This window comes from Pristis pectinata, chromosome 8, assembly GCF_009764475.1.
Source record: "Pristis pectinata isolate sPriPec2 chromosome 8, sPriPec2.1.pri, whole genome shotgun sequence".
Lineage (NCBI taxonomy): Eukaryota > Metazoa > Chordata > Chondrichthyes > Rhinopristiformes > Pristidae > Pristis > Pristis pectinata.
This window is the reverse complement of record NC_067412.1, coordinates 83,223,130-83,241,396: the sequence shown is the minus strand read 5'-3', so window position 1 is coordinate 83,241,396 and position 18,267 is coordinate 83,223,130. Positions and strand designations below refer to the sequence as shown.

Sequence of the window (18,267 nt, the reverse complement as noted above, 5' to 3'; positions counted from 1 at the left end):
GGCCCTACCATTCACTGTGTATATCCTGGCCTGGTTCAACTTCCCAGAATGCAGCACTTTACACTTGTCGAGGTTAAATTCCATCAGCCATACCCTTGCCCACTTTCCCATTTGATCTAGAACCTGTTGTATCCTTAGACAACCTTCTTCACTGTCCACTATACCACCAATTTTGGTGTCATCTGCAAACTTACTAATCATGCCATCTACATTCTCTTCCAAATCATTAATATATATGACAAACAATAAAGGACCCAGCACTGATCCCTGCAGCACACCACTGGTTACAGGTCTCCAGTCTCCAAAGCAACCCTCCACTAGCACCCACCAAGCCAATTTTGTGACCAATTTTCTATCTCACACTGGATCCCATATACTATAACCTTCTGGGCCATCTACCTTGCAGGATCTTGTCAAAGACCTTGTTGAAGTCCACATAGACAATCTTCATCACTCCACCTTCATCAGTCCTCTTGGTCAGCTCAAAAATACCCAAGCAAATTTGTGAGACATGATCTCCCATGAACAAAGCTATGCTAACTATCCCAAATCAATCTTTGCCTTTCCTAATGCAATTAAATCCTGTACCTTAGAATCCCTTCCTGTAACTTTCCCACCACTGATGTAAGGGTCATCACCTGTACTTCCTTGATTTGTCCTTCCTAAATAAAGCCACATCATTAACCTTTCTCCAGTCTTACAGTACCTTGCCAGTGGTTAAGGAAGATAACAAAAATCTTTGCCAGGACCCCAGCAATCTCTTCCCTTGCTTCCCGCAATGTCCTAGGATACAGCTGGTCAGACTATGGGGTTTTGTCTACCTTCAAGACTACCAACAGCTTCTCCCTAATAATGCTGCACACAGTACTATCGAGATGCTTCAGGATGCCACTGTTCTCTTCCCTGAACTCACTGGTTTCCATGTTCTTTTCCATGGTAAATACAGATGAGAAGTATTCAAGACCTTGTCTTACACATAAATTACCACAAGTAAAAGCTCCACAAATAAACTATTACACTGATCCTTAAGGGGACCTAGTCTCTCTCAAGTTACCCTTTTGCTCTTAACAGATATACAATATTGTCAGCTTTGAGAAAGGAGACAGATCTAACTGTGGTAACTGCAGTGGGGTTTTTCTGCTGTCTGCCACAGGAAAAATCATTGCCAGGATCCTCCTCATCCACCTCCTCCTAGTGTCTGAAGGGCTGCACACTGATTAACAGTGTGGAATTTGTCCATTTAGAAGCACAGTGAATATGATCTTCACCTTGTGACAACTCCAATACAAATTCAGGGAGCAATACCAAAAACTGTATGACTTTCATCAGCCAGGAGGGACTCTCCTCAAATTTGGCTGCCACAGAAATTCATCTCCATCTTATGTTTGCTTCATTGATGGCATGCAAGTGAGAATCTTAACCAACTGTTCTGTAAAGCCAATCTCAGTGAAGGCAAGTGTTAAACAAGGCCATGTTATTGCTCTAATGCTGCACCTCAAGTCCAACAAGGTTCCCACAAGAGTGCAGCTATTCTTTGGACTTTATGGGAAATTGATCAATCTACAATGAATACACTCCAGAATCAAAGTCACCCAGACCTCAGATGCTGTAGTGCACAGATGATGCTTGCATTTACTCTTGCTTGGAAGCTGAGATTCAAGCTATCATTAACTGTGTCACTCCTCACAGGATACCCACCCTCTGACCTGCTCTTGTAACCAGCCACACCAATAGATGGTTGGTCCAGTTGAGTTTCTGGTGACCCCAGGATGTTGATAGTAGGCATCTCAGCAATGGTTATGTCACTGAATATCAAAATTTACTCTAGGGTCATTGTTTCTCACCCCATAGATGCTGCTTGACCTGCTAAGTTTTTCTGGCATCTTCTCCTTTTATTGTGGCCAGACTCTCTCTTCTCAAAGATAGTAATTTTATGGCACTTGTGGAGCAAATGTTATTTGCCACTTATCATCCAATGACCGGATGTTGCCTGTGTCTTGCTGCATGTGGCACAGATGGCTTCCTTTACCGAGAAGCTATGAATGGAATTAAACAGAATGCAGTCATGAGAAAACATCCCTACTTCTATCCTACATGCTGAAGGGAAAATGACAAAGCAGCAAAAGAGTGGTGGAACACATGCAGTGATGTCCTGAAATTGGAAAAGACAGACCTCTATAATATCTTCCTTTGTGTGAGGTGTGATTTCAACTTGGGGTGTCATCTCCTTGGTGTCCTTTGACTTCATTTTTACCAAGGCTCCTTAATGCAACATTTGATTAAATACTTCCTTAATGTTAAGCTGGTTACTGTCACCCAATCTCTGGAATTCATCTCTTTGGTCCACGTTTGGATAATACCTTCAATCATTTTGTCGATAATTGAGAGCAGACTAGGTGTCAGACTGAATATTTCTTGCTTTTTGTGGATGGGACATACCTGAGCAATTTTCAACATTGTTGAATAGAGGTCAGTATTGCAACTGTACTGGAACAGCTTGGCTAAAGGCATGACTAGTTCTGGAGCACAAGGCTTCAGTGTTGTTGCCAGGATGTATCCTCATCCCAAATCCTTTACTATTTATTAATACCACATTGAGTAAATTAAATTGGCTAAAGACTGCTCTCTGTGATGCAGAGGATCTTAGGAGGAAGCCAAGATGGGTTATCCAGACAGCTCTTTCTAGCTGTTTGTGTTTGCAAGTCTTTAATCCTCATTTGTTAGTTTCCACCAGTCACATTGTGTTTCAGTCACATGGACACATTGTTGCCCCCAGTTTCCCCTCCAAGTCACACACCATCCTGATTTGGAATTATCCTGTCATTCTCTAGTCGTCAATGGTTCCAAATCCTGGAGCTGCCTACCTGAGTTTCCTCCGGGTGCTCCGGTTTCCTCCCATATGTGTTAGGAAGTTGTGGGCATGCTATGTTGGCAGCGGAAGCATGGTGACACTTGCAGGCTGCCCCCAGAACACTCTATGCAAAAGATGCATTTCACTGTGTGTTTCGATGGACATGTGACTAATAAAGATACCTTATTTTAACAGCATTGTGGGAGTGCCCCACGAAAAAGACTGCAGCGATTCCAGAAGACAGCCCACCACCAGCTTCTTAAGGGCAATAAGAGATGAGCAGTAGTTGCAGGCTTTGTCTGTGACATCTGGATCACTAACAATGAATCTGGATCACTAATGATGGCAGCAACAAAAAGTGAGATTTGAGGCAAGGGGTAATCAAGTACAATGACCAGTGGTTACTAGTTTAACATTGACCTAACCAGAGTATTTCAAACTATTCCACATATTAAAAAAGAATTTCATGATATTTTGATTTCCTTGTTGAATACTGTATATTGGATAACTTGATAAGTGACTACTGATGTAATTTTGGGCATTTAATCTAGACTTTAACAATTAGTGCAGTATGGAAAAAAAGCTACAGTGTTAGAGGTTAAAGCATTAAATAAAGGCCCTTTTAGTTTGCTTAAATGGACACAAGATCCCCTGTCACTTTTTTTGAAAATAATCAGCTATCATGACTAATATTCTTCCTGAAACCAAAATTAATTAGTTATAACTTCATTAGTGTAAAAACAATTGCCTCCGGCACTTGTTTACAACCATGCCTACATTTCAGAAGTAATTTGGCTCTGATGAAAGGTCGTTGGATTTAAAAGTTAACTCCCTCTCTCCTCCAAAGCCTCATTGACCAGCTGAATATTCCCAACATTTTTTTAATTGTTTAGATTTCCAGCAACAGTAATATTTTGTTTTTGCTTCAGAAGTAATTAATTAGCTGAAGCATTTAGAGATATATTTATGACATGAAATACTCTAGGAAAGATGACACATTGCACAAAATCCTTCCCTACAAACATACAGAAACATGTACTTTCCATGGCTTTTAGGATGATGGCAGCCCCTTGCATGAGAAATAGAAGATGCTTTTTCTAGTTCTCATATGATGAAACAGTTTGGGTTATGCAGTTATCTTGTGAAGTTAACCTCCTTTTAGTTCACACCTGATAAAGAAAGGCCTGTGTGACACCAATTGGTTGTGAAGTAACTCCTCTTCCTTTTCATTTCACATTTGAGGCTTGGTACTATGTGATCACTCCCAAGAGCTTCTTAAACATGAAATATTGCATTTCTCTTTGGACCTACTTCAAACTGGAAGTCATCCTTCAATAAGCTGGAAGGTCTCTTTGCAGTTGAGGACACTTTGCAGTTGAGAACAATTCCATTGTGGAATTGATAGCATCATGCTCAGCAAAAATACAATGATAAAATGAAAAGTACTATAGATGCTGGAAATTTAAAGTAAAAACTGGGTTTGTTGGAGGCTTATAGACAGAAATATCCTTTCCATTAATATTTATTGCAAAGTTTTTTTTGGTATTTTCTGTTTTGGTTGTGATACTTCCCATTGGGTTTCTGGCTGATGACCCCTTCCACTTTTTGGCGTATTCCTTTCAGGTTAAAAACTACAAAGTACAGTCCAAACTTGTGATAATCTGAAATATGATAACTCAGTGCTACCGCTATAACCTACTGATCTTCACTGCCAATGATGCTGAATGTTTTGAGGAAAATAGACACCAGGTATTTTTTTTATTTCAAGATTATCACCTGGATAATCAAACATAACTTCAGGTTTGCTTTGATGAAAACATAATTTAATTAATTTATCAGAAGGCTAAAAGATTGGCATTATATCACACATTCATGTGGGTCTGACGAGATTATTACTTTTTTTGTTAAATTCAAAATTTTATGAAAACCTTTTAAAACATAAACCAAGAGCCCACAAGTCCACTGAAGTCTTTCATGTGCAAAAGAGCAAAAGCTGCCATTAGTTATTTTCTAATGTTAGAACTTCCTCCAGTCATAAGAAGGACAAGCACGTGGAACTTTGCACAAGGATTAAATATGCGCACAACATCTCGTTCAATATAGCTTAGGCAGATAATAGTGAAAATATTATAGTTTTTGATTACTAATTCCTCACATCAAGAAAGACTTTCATTCATATAGTCTGTCTCATGACCTCTGGACATCCCTAAACACTTTATAGCCAATAAAGTTTTAAATAGGATCATGGTTGTATTGTAGATAAGGCAGCAGCCAACTTGTACACAAACTTCTTCCAAAATGTCAATGCTAAAATGACCAGATAACCTGTTCAGTAATGTTAATTGAGAGATAAACTTTGGCCTTGCTTTTTAATATAATGCAATGAGATCTCTTAGTCACAAAAGGGAGTTGGGACTTCCAGTTTAATATCTCATCCAAGGCTGCACTTCTGCCAATATAGCACTCCCTCGCAACTGCACTAGAGCATCATCTTAAACATTTATACTCAAGTCTCTTGAATAGATTCTGAACCTGTAAAAATTTGACTTGTGAGGATGAAATCAACTGAGCCACAACAATCGGCCCTCTGCAGTTGTTATATGAGAAATAACTGGAAGATGAGCTCTGATCAAGAATCACTGACCTGTAATATTAACTCTGTTTCTCTCTCCACAGGTGCTACCAGACCTGTTGAATATCCCCAATATTTTCTGTTTTTACTATGGTAGGTGCAGATTAGCTTTGTAATTAGCAAAGACTATTTAAGGCGCAATTTAAGAGAAGTTTAAACTCTTAACATCCCTTGACCCAAATATTCATTGCGAGACAACTACTTAGTTTTTAATTGGTTAATAGTAAATTTATTGCTGCATGAATTCAACTTTAAATACTTTGAATGTTATATTTTGTATCACATAAAATATCTTGTTTTTCTCTCCAACATTAATCATAGGCATCTTGTCACTCTTAATATTCAGCTGATCTCCACTTTGATTAATTTTTACTTCCTCTTTATTCACTTAAATTGTCAAACAGCAAAGCAATAATTTTACTTCTATGATACCTAATTCAGATTTCACTTGAAACTTAAACCGATAAAACAAAATTTACCACAAACATATTTCACTGATTTCATTTTTTTTGAAGAAGCATAATATTGACAAACATCAAAGAATCTTTGAAAATTTAGGGAGGATAAGTGTTCCAGCCTGTTATGTCTATCTGCAATTAACACTGCAGTAATAATGCTTCACTGTATTGTTATTTTATTATTTATTTTTCATACTTGATTATATAAGCAACAGTCAAAATGATACAAAATAGTACATTCTATGGTGCTTCATTCATTTACTTTTTGGCAAATGTGGGACTCTTAAACCAAAAGAAAGTAGTTTAGAGAGCACCTATTATGAGCTCCTATTGGAAATGGTTGAGAAAAAGATAATGGTTAAGGACAAAAATTAGATTTTGATTGTGCTGTCCAAATATAGCAGATTTAAAGAAAATTAATTATCGACTGAAATCTCTAAAATCACACTTATATACCATCATTATGTTTGTATTCTGTATGAAAATTTCAATTTTGAATCACTTATCCATTTACCTCTGGCATTTTTCTAAATGATTGCTAATTCAGAAACTTGGACATGACTTCCATAGCCAAATACATAATTGGAACAATGTAAGATACAAAATCAATTTGCAATGACTTGTGTAAACACCCGCATTCATGTAGTCCCTTTTATGACATCAGGAAATCCCAAATGCTTTACAAAGCATCATGCACTTAAATGGCAAACAGTCGGCATAAATGATACCAATCAATAAGGACCCATCAGTGTTCTAAATTATGTTAACTGACCTCTTTTTTTCTAAAGGAGCTCTTCTCAGTGTTCTACTGTTAGATTTAGTATTTAACTACTAGATCTTTCAATTCCCATGAGTTAAGTTAGATGACCTTAGATGGTCAGCAGTTGGTTGGTTACAAGTGACTTTGATTGAGGGTCATGATTTTAGAGGGAAGTATCTACAGTTTCAGCTTCTGATGGTTATCCAGGACTCTTTCTGGAAATTACTAGCCACTATCAGTACTGGAAAGTTGAGACTTGGATTCTACTTCCAAAATTAACAATGCCTGCTGTATATGTTCACAAATGAAAGAGTGCTACTTGGGCTACAAAAGAGGGCTATCATCACCTATGAAACCATATATAACCAAGAAAATACCTCCAACCGAGCAGGAATCAGAAGTCTTAATAAAGGCTATGAAAGGTACTCTTGGCCAAATCATGCTCATTGTGTTGGAGGTTCCTGAAGTAACAATCAGCGAACAGCTGCTCCCAGGTAAGCTAGTCAGTCCCAGACATTCGCTGATCTGTCATATGACTGAGTTGTTCTGAGTATCGGAAGATGCATCCGTCACTCTGCTCTGATGCTGCACTCCATACGTCCATTTGCAGAGTCCAGCATAAAGCTGGGGAATCCACCTTTCCCATACTGTACCAGCTCATTGTAGCATAATTGTGGCAACCTGATTGATTTGAATAGAGGTTATCAAATCGATAGATTGGATGGGGAAAGGTAAATTCAGTTGTTTGTCTTTTCAGTTACTTTAAAGTGTTTTTAGTGTTTTTAATATGTTTTACCACAGACTTTTATGGGATCTGAGGCTCTACCCCTGTATTTATTACCTTCTGCCAAAGGCTTGACAGGATGTTCTGGTGGTGAGGCCTCAGCAGTATACACTTGCTGCTGATATCTTGTTACATTTTGCTGGACGACTCCTAGGTGTGGGATAGGCAGCTCATTTGACCTTCCATACCTGGCCTTGGTAAACATGGTTTGACAGGGACTGTGGGCAAAGAGTCTAAGCAGTGGGCCAAATCCAGTTCAATCTGGCCTTTTGTTTTTGTCATTTTCATCTTTTTTATAGCAGTTTAGTCTGAGGAATCTTCACAGGCATAACATTGTGCACAAAATAACAGGAAAACACTATGCACTTTTTGGTGCAAAGATATACAATCTGCAATGAATATGCAGATATAGAGCAGCTTACATGTGTAAAGGGTTACAGTACGTACCTGGCCTTTCACTGTACCTTTAAGATTTTAAATAAATATGGCTGGTTTATGAGACATGCAATCACGGTATAAGCATTTTCAAAATGGGTGATTCTGCTGACACCTATATAGTTAACATTGTCAAGATTTGCATTTTAAACCTCATTCTTAGACTATGATGCTTAGATTGTATGTGAAATAAATAATTTAATTTAAAAAAAGAACCTGACGAATCAGTTTGCATTTACATTGTAGCTTTAATGTCAATGTAAAGTCAATTCTTATTGGGTTTGAAGAACATATAAAAATGCTTGTCAGGTCATTGGCTCTTCTTTACATTTTTAAAATCTACTTGAAGTTACTTCAGTTGTTTAGACAATGAAGGTAATGTCTTCTGCTTTCTTTAAACAGGTTGAAGTTACTAGTCTGAGTGTAAAACTGCATAAAGTATTTTTCTGATTTGCTTACCATGAAAGGAATGGAATAATTTAATTAAAAAAAAGAACCTGACGAATCAGTTTGCATTTACATTGTAGCTTTAATGTCAATGTAATGTCAATTCTTATTGGGTTTGAAGAACATATAAAAATGCTTGTCAGGTCATTGGCTCTTCTTTACATTTTTAAAATCTACTTGAAGTTACTTCAGTTGTTTAGACAATGAAGGTAATGTCTTCTGCTTTCTTTAAACAGGTTGAAGTTACTAGTCTGAGTGTAAAACTGCATAAAGTATTTTTCTGATTTGCTTACCATGAAAGGAATGGAAACTAACATCTCTCCAAATATATTATCCCATATCTTTTATGTTACATTTGACAGTTTTGGAGCCCCAAAGTATTGTGGTGACAACCTGCATCATACTAAAGCAATTGCTCAACAAGCAGGGGTGAGATTGATATCTGCACGATTGAACATTATGTTTTATTTTGATTTGAGTTTAACACATTCCCCACCCCACCATCTGACTGCTTAAAAGCTACAAAGTTCTGAACCAATTCATACTGATACTCAAATGCAAAGGCAGGCAGAACTGTACCCAAATACCCTCTTATTACCAACTCAGATCAAGAATTGTACCTTATGATGTCACTTTTTTGTAGTTTTTATACATTTTAGATTAAAAATAAGGTACCATACTTGGAAATGGAGTCTATTTTGCTGAACACAACATGTATTCTGGCAAAGTAGCTGTATATGTAATGACATCGTTTACAGAGTATAACCCTCCATTTAATAATATAACAGGCAAAATGATGCATTCTGCTGTTTGTTCATATTTGATGATAACTTTTTACCTCCTTAGTCAAGTAGCGGGAAAGTTTATGGAAAGTGTTTTCAAAATGTGAATTGGTTTTAATTTTACATATCCATATTGACATTTAAAAAAGGAGAATTAACATGCAGTGTGGTGAGGAATGTTATGAAGACTTAAAAAAAATCTTCTAAATAATTTTAGGGTTCAAGCCGAAGGTTGGTTTGCATATAAAACGTTCGCTTATGGTCACATAATATCATAAATTGTGAATCGCTCCCTGATATCCGTAAAAATTCACATCTTCTGAAAATGTAAAGCGCCTTTTCTCTTAAATGGAGTGCTCTCTGTACATAATCCTAGGCATATGGCTGGGTCATCCTCAGAAGCTTTGAAGTCCTTGCTGTTGTGCACCAATTAGAGTGTGACAGTTACTTGAGCCATATTCCCTACAGGTGGGCCCCCAGAGATATGGCCCCCAAGCAACATCTGGCCTGCCATCTCCACAGGACTTCCTGGACCCGGACCATGGTGGGTCAGACAGCCATCAGTCTGAGCCAACTGTTTCTTGGTCATCTTTCGTTCCTTAGCCCTTCGATTCTGGAACCAGATTTTTACCTAGGTGAAAATAGAATCAAAGCAATAAAACATGACCTCAACAATCGTTAATAAGAAATTTTATAAAGGAAAGCAATCCTTGCAATTATTCAGACATGGATTGTAATGGGTTATTGGACATAAGAGCAAAGAATGGGAATAAAAGAATTGTTCACAGGTAGGCAAGTTGTCATAGCATATAACAGGGATTAGTGCTTGGGTCCCAGTGATAATCTATATCAATGATTTAGCTGAAGGGACCAAGTGTCTTATTTCCAAGTTTACTGATGATACTAAAGTAGGTGGGATTGTAAGTGTTGAAGAGGATGTAAAGAAGCTTCAAGGGGATATGAACAAATTGAAAGAATGAACAAGAATGCGGCAGATGGAACATAATATGGAAAAATGTGAGGTCAACCATTTCCATTTTGGTGCACAGAACAAAAGAAGAGTATTTGTTAAATGGTGAGAAAGTGATGGTGAAAAAGTTGATGATCACAAGTCATTGAAGGCAAACTTGCGGGGGAAGCAAGTGATCAGGAGGGCAAATGATATGTTAGCCTCTATTATGAGAGAATTTGAATACAGGATTAAGAAAATCTTATGGCAGTTGTAGGGGCCTTGGTGAGACTGCAGCTGGAGTATTGTGGCCAGTTATGGTTTATTTACATAAGAAAGATTTACTTGCTACAGTGAGAGTGCAGCAAATGTTCATTAGACTGTTTCCAGGGATGTTAGTTTTGATGACTAAGGAGAGATTGAGTTGACTGAGACTGTATTCTCTTGATTTTACAAGAATGAGAGGAAATACTATTGAAACTTACAACATTCTTTAAGGGCTTGATAGGCTGATACATGGCGGGTGTTCCCCTTGGCTGATAAGTCCAAGACCAGGAGATGCAGTTTCAGGATAAGGGATGGGGTGTGTAAAACTGAGAAACCCTTCACTCAAGAGTGTGGTGAACTCTGGAATTCACTACCCAAAGAACTATGGAGGTTCAGTGGATGAGTTTATTCAAACTGGAGATGGATAGATTCCTTGACATCAAAGGAAAAACAAGAATAGTGCTGGAAAATGCTGCTGAGGTGCAAGATCAGCCATGATCTTGGTGAATGACAGAACAGGCTCAAAGGTCCATGTGGCCTAATCCTGCTCCCATTTCTTCCCATTTTGTATTTCTCCTCATTTTAAATGTGTGTACAAAATCCAGCTCTTGCCCCAGTTTCAGTCACCTTCACTAAATCCCCACCTCCAAATCAGGGCAAGTGTGGATTTGTTTCATTAAGCATTCTGGTTTTAAAGAGTCAAGCAGCTTCAAAGTTATAAGTATTGTATATAGTGAACTATGTATTCAGGGTATTATTTACTGATATCCACAAACAATCTTATAAGGGCTAATAACATTTTTCCCCGGATGTGAAATAATGCAGAAGTAGTAAACCAGCTGGAGGATTCGTACAGAAGACATTTTTCAGTATGTTAAAAAATATGAAAAAAATGTCAGCGTTAACCTCTTCTATAATTTTTGGAAAGAAAGTCATGCAATGCGGATTTTTGGAAATAAAATTATGGAGGTTCACAACAGCATAACTGACTAGATTAGGACTTTAAGAACAATTTTAGTAAGAATCGTTGAATAGTTTCCAGTTCGGGGAAGGGGGGGGGAGGGAGGGGAAACAACATTGAAAGGGAAAATAATTTAAATTAAAGCAATTGAAATGTGTGGTTGAGCCCACCGGATAAGCGGAAGCTTGTATCTATAAAATTCTGCCAGCAACGGGGCAGAACTCTGTCCCCAACATTTGGTGCTAACCAACCTGTCTTTCTGAGAGTCCGAGGATAGTTGCCAGTTCAGCTTTTCTCTTGATAGTGATGTACCTGTTGTAGTGAAATTCCTTCTCCAGTTCAAGCCTTTGATGATCTGTATAAACTACCCTGTATTTGTCTTTTGTCCGGGTTTTACCTAAAAAAAACAATGGGAAAGTAAAACACACAATAAAAAAAACTAACTCAAAAAAGCCGAATCTGTCATTCTTTCATTTGACCACCTAATTTCTGCACTAATTTTAGGTTATTCGCCTATTAGACGCTTCATTGTTAATTCAATATTTCTAATCAGCGCGTGCTAGTTTATTTTCGAAGTTAGAGAAATAATTAGGTAGATGAAGGAGTCTAATGAAACTAGATTTCTCGCCATTGGTAGTGCCTTGATTGTCATCGTTAACTATCATGTCAGACATCTTTAAAATGCTTTGCGTGTGAAGAATGTAAACAGTTAAAACTGCGATTCTTCGAGGTCCCTGAATTATATTTAATCAGTTGAAGATATCAAGTAAATATTCCTCAAAAACATTCTGAAGCACGTGAACGCAGAATATTCAAAATATTTGGATATTTGCACACAGATATCCGTAGTAAAAAATAAAATGGAATTCTGACAACCCCACGCACCCACTCACTCACACACACACACACACACACACACACACAGTCCCAACTTTGCTACTATTAAACCAATGTGAATCAACTGTGATTGTGTTTATGGGGTATTGATAAATACGGAACAACTTGAAGTATATAGATTTCGCTAAATTCTAATTTCTTCAGTAATCTAAATTCAGAGTACTGCTGTTAAGGGTGCCTGCATTTTGATAAGCATTACCTTCCCACCAGAACTGTATCCCACATAAGTAAATTCTCAAAACAAAATGTAGTTAAGTGTACAAAGTGACACTTCGCCAAAGTGTCAGTTTCCGCAGCCCGGTTTTCTACAGCCATCCCCAGAGAGAGCATCCCATCTTCAATAAAACACTCCTACCCACGTTAGTTCCTAAATTACCCGATGCTGAAACTGTGAATTTAAAAGCAGAAACTCCAGGTTACCAAAAAAAAATGCAAGTACTATATTATTGGAAAAGGAAAGCGTTCTGGGATCACAAACCTGGTGTCACAAAAATTCAAAAGAAAGATAACTGATCACCATATATAACTGTCAAATACAGTATTTGAAATCTCAATCTAAAAGGTTTCAGAATAGAAACAAAGATGTCATCTCCCCTCAAAACCCTTATTTCTTGTAAACATTTGCAGCTCGTTAATCTAATCCCAATAATTGAAAGATGGGAGCAGACTACTCGATGAAGCACACACCCAGCTGAACAAGTTAACAACACCACATTCATATGATAAAACGAACACACTCCATACAAAGAGCTACAAGTCAATTTTACAAAAGGCTGGCTTTCTTGTAGCTGGATCAGAGGCCAATCTGTTTGATTTGCTTCGCACAAACAAGCGGCGGCATCTACTTTCATCTTTAAAGCATTTTTTTTGCCTAAAAATAACATTGAAAATGTAAGCATTTACCTGAACATCCTCAGGCTTCTTGGCCTACAAATACATAAAGAGGGAGCCACTTTTTAAGAAGGGTCAAATTTGCGGTTATAGTGCAGCCTATACTTAACGATTACTTAATTAATCATGCAGCCAACCGACCACAACATCAGTCACCCCTTAAAATATTTTTTTCATGAACCATGTTGTGAATTACTTGTTTGTAAGAACTTCGTTCGATAAATCCTACTCAAACAATACATTTAGGCAAATGTTCCTGAAACACTCCTGTAGGGAGACGAGCATTTCCTCCTTTAATATTCCACGTACTTACTTATTATAGGCACATACTCTACTGAAACAATTTGGAGTGATTTAGGATGCAGAAAACATTGGACCTTAATATTATTAACTGTTTGCCCTATTATTTGTATTCTGTATTGCATATTGAACGGTTGCTCTATATGCCAAGACCAATTATATTTGCGTTTTATCTCACATAATCTACTTTGTTTCGTTTTCCTTTTTAATATTTGATGGTATATCCTTTAAACGTTGCCAATGTATTAACGGTAAGTTGGTTCAATATGTTTTTTTATCGCAGACAAACGAAATACTAACTTTGTTTAATTATGGGATATCGTTATAAACCGTTTACAATTAGTAAAACAGGTTTTCAAATACAGCTTCAATGATCTAAATTGGAAATAAATTGAATTTATACTTGCATACTAGTCACGGATAAAGTATATTTGCATTTGAACAAAAAATGACCTGTCTTGCTGGTGTGCCAAGGGTTAAAATTCAACAGGTTACACGAAGCCTATGTAAATATGACCTCGGTTTATAACGCGGCCATCCGCACCAGCATTATTCACCTTTGCAATAAAATTCAGGGACATTGCGAGCCAGACAATGCTGCAAGGACAAGATTCATTATTTATTGTGAAAATCGTCACTCTTTCCGGTAATATAAAGAGTCCATGTTCCCAGATAATGAGGAGTTAGGAAGCGTAACAGGGCGCATATCAAAGCGAAGAAAGTGTTGAAAGGGCATGCCGCCTGAATATGACAAATAACAATGTAGTGACTGAAGAAACGGGACCTCACAGCTAGTTTACAGGATGGCAAATTAGCATTACAACCGCGACCGGCGCCTGGCTCCATTCCCACCTCCTGCAATTTGCATGGGATTCTAACACTGGAATCGAGAAAAGGGGTCTCCATTAAATAAAACTGAAACCAAATGTACGTTTGATTTTGTGACACTGGGTAGCAATATTTTTTAAAACATTTTCCAATCACTAAAAACTGCGAGGGGATTCATTGATCTACGGAAACGAAGTGAAAAGCTTGAGTCCTGGAGAAGTCGTCACGTGACACTGACAACAGGACTAAGGGGGAAATCAACACGCTCTGTCCAACTAACGTTGGGAGCTTGCGAAAAGTGGCTCAGGTTTGTTCACACACACACCATGTAATAACCTCTGTGTGACCTTCAAACAGGAGCTAAAAGAAGCATTCCCCGCATTCACCAGCTGCCTTCAAATACCAAGATGCCCGGAGCTAACACCTTACATTTCGATTCCCGGCCTTAAAATCTCCTTCATTGGCAATCTGATCGTTAATATTTGACACTGATTTTCAACACTCCTTTGGAAATGAAATCTGAAGAGCTGTGTCATTTTACTGGTTGATGACGATGTTTAAATTTTGTTGAAATAAATGTCAAACTTTATAGTGATGGAACGGTAACCGCTTTGATAAATTTCTTTGAAGTTGCTGGCACTATAGCTGATGCGAACGATTACAATGCGTGTGACCAGGTTCTAGTATTTTCCCTGAAGTCGATCAACTTGAAAGCCTTTGTGAATTATAGCTAGAATAATGCAGATGTCACCAGATGGACATTAATGACTAATAAACTGGTTTCAAATAATAGTAATTGATTTAAAGTATTTTCTAATTATTATCCGGAAGCATTGGATGAAACACCTCTACCGAGAAAAATGTTTGTCAGCTAATATGTAGGACGATTCAGTATACCATTCTCAACTGATCATACAGTATCCGGGGCTGCAAGGTACATCCACCTGCAAATGACCAAAATTTGAATTACTAATTCTGTCTATAGTAATGGGGCAAACACACAAAAGGAGTTGTCACATAGGATTGAACAAGATTTCTTGGACATCCCCGGTCCACATGTTGGCAGTTCCCTCAACATTCCAGACTCTTAAACGTGTAGCACTCTCCTGAACTGTCGACCTTTGCACGAAGTGGAACACTTCTTTCACACGCAGGCCTGAATGGCCTGCGTCTGAAAGGTGCTTCGAGCATTCGGGTTCTGGAGGACATTGGAAGGGCTTGATCCAGCTTTTCATGGTTCACCTTCTAATGTAGCCAGCGCTGGCCGTAGCTTTTCCATTCAGTCCAATTGCTCGCAAGAACGGGTATATCCCGAATTAGCACCCTGTAACTGTTAGGTAAGAGGCACTTTGGATCAACACGAACAGGCCTTTGTTAACCGACAATGACTTCATATATTGCTAAATCGACGATGATAATCCTGAATTGCCAGAAACACAACCACGTTAGCCGAAAAAAAAGAGAAAAAGACTTCAAGTGCTTGATTTTGATACTTGGGGTTCGGTACACAACCAATAAATAGGATTTTACTGCGAGAAAACAAAACAGAAAACCGACAGTAAAGCTGTTACAGAGCGCAACTGAAGTATTTTGAACTCCACCCAGCACGTTCCTTAATCCTAGGAGAGGCGAAGAAATGTCCATAAAAGTTTTCAAAAAATAAATATTCTGTTATGCAAATAAGGCAGAACTCTACCCAGATGCTCATCAGCATCGCCCTTTAACCACAGATTCCACACCAATGGACAATATTCCAACATCGTTCTATAAAAAAGTGGTGCTGTATTGACACTTTTAAACAAACACGGTAGCTGAAAGATATTGTTTGTTTTAATCGTTAGTTAATTGATTAAAATTGCAGTGTCCTCCACGTTGTTCCTATCATTTAATAGGTAATTATGTTACTTGTGCAAGTAACCTGTGGCTTTTTGGAGAGTGCTTACCTGCGGCAGAGATCTGTGTTGTTTTCTTCATCCATTCATATGGGTTGCGCCTTTGACTGTTGGGAGACGTCTGCCCCACTGACATAGTATCTAGAGGAGGAAGGATTCCTGCAGAGGAGGGGTTCATGGCATTATAGTCAGGCGAACTGTAAGAAACCTGCCCTGGAGAAGAGTTACTTATCTGGACTGGTACTGTGTTCGATGGGCCGGGCCCATAAGAACTCCAGTCCTCTCTTGGTGGACCATAGGGAGAGGTCCAAGACACCGAGGTCTGGGGATGATGTTCCATGTTAGGCACATGATATCCCGCGTACTCCGAATACTGTGACGGAGAAACGAAGTTCTGTGTGGATAAATTAATGCTTGATCGTCTAACGGGCCCTGGGTACATGCTTACTTCTTTATCCAATATATAGCCCACATACATGGCTAGGGTTAGGGGTTGCGCGCATGCTGCAGCCAGATGCGGCTGTCTGCTCCGACTGGCATTGGTCTGGTGAGGCTCATGCTGAACTGGCCCTATCGCACATGATTAACCATTGTTTACAGGACCCTGCTACTAAGGGTCTACCAAAGGCAGCGCAACGTCACTGCATCGCCTGGCCAACGATTTGCATACAAATCAGAACCGACGGTGATCTGGTAAAGCCCCACCTTTCTGCTCTGTGGCACAGCCTCTTGCCAGATATACCCATCTTGCCAGCTCAAAGTTTTCAGTTCAAAGTTTTATTTAGAAATAAATCACACATGATTATGGATTCACAAGTCTGAAGTACTTTATTTGGCAGATGTAAGGGGGTTACAGATGACACAAATGTTACAGCACGGAAGGAGCTCAAATGGACTGTCGAATTCTAGATGTTAGACCCATGCAGCCGGCACCACTGCACAACCTCTCCCCTTAGTCTTACAAAGTCTTACTTTCAAAGATTTAGCCAGCTTCCCTTTGAATACTTTACAGAAATTGAATTTGCCACCACTATTATACTTGACAGACCCTAACCACTCATTTGTTTAAAAAAAATCCTCATTTTACTTTTGGTTCTTTGTCAACCGCCTTAATACCAAGTCTTCTAGTTCTTGACTCTTCTGCCATGGGAACAATTTCTTTCCATCCACTTCATCTACACCCTTCATTATTTTAAATACCTCTATCAGATCTCCTTGCAGCTTCTCTGTCCAAGGTGAATACCTCCAGCTTCTCCAGTCAGTCCACAGAGCCAAGGTCCCTCACCTCTGGCATTACTTTAGCACATCTCTTCTGTACATTCTCCAAAAGCTTCACGCCAACCCTGAAGCCTGAGATCCACAAATGGACAAAATACTTTTACAATCCTTTGTTTTGCATCATGACTTTCTTGCTCATGTACTCTTATGCCTCCATTGATAAGGCCCAGGACTTTTTGAAAGCCACATTCTCATCCTGCCCTGCTATTTCCAATGAACTGTGGACAGATATCTCAAGATCTCTCTATCCTTTTACCTCTGTTTGAATTGTGCTCTCGTTTATTTTAACTCTTTTCATTCTTCCTGGCAAAATGGAACACCTCACATTTCTCGGCATTACATTGCATCTGCCACCTATCCACTCATCCCACCAGGCTACCCCTATTACCATGCTCCTCAGTTCACTACACCTCCAAACTTTGTGCCAATCACAAATCTAGACACTGTGCTCTGTATACCCAAGTCCAGATCATTGCTATATATACTGAAAAGCAGCGGTACTAGTATTGACCCTACACTTCCTTTCAGCTCCAAAGGGAATCTTTCACTACTACCGTGTTTCTTGTTACTAGGTCAATTTTCTGTTCATGCTGTTACACCCCCTTTTAATTCACAACCCTCAATCTTGATGACAAGCCTATTACGTGGTACTTTATCAAATGCCTTTTGGAAGTCCAGATATGCCCGCCAGCAACATTTATCTTAAGAATTTTCGTTACATCATCTAAGAAAATCTTTTCAAGTTAGTCAGACATAATTTGCTTCAGACTTTATCTAATCCATTCACGCAACTCCAACTAACTGCAAATTATGTTCCTGATTATTGCTTCTAGAATTTTTCCCACCATAACTGGT

At 38.6% G+C, this 18,267-nt stretch overlaps 1 protein-coding gene across 1 annotated transcript; it reads right to left on the bottom strand.

Annotated features, from left to right (window-relative positions):
* Positions 1–9,579: 9,579 nt before the first annotated feature.
* cdx4 (caudal type homeobox 4) lies at positions 9,580–16,612 on the bottom strand. Its single transcript, XM_052022322.1, has 3 exons — positions 16,186–16,612; positions 11,578–11,723; positions 9,580–9,780 (listed from the first exon to the last, which is right to left on the bottom strand). Exons 1-3 carry the CDS (start codon positions 16,610–16,612, stop codon positions 9,580–9,582), a joined length of 774 nt encoding a protein of 257 aa, XP_051878282.1.
* Positions 16,613–18,267: the final 1,655 nt, after the last annotated feature.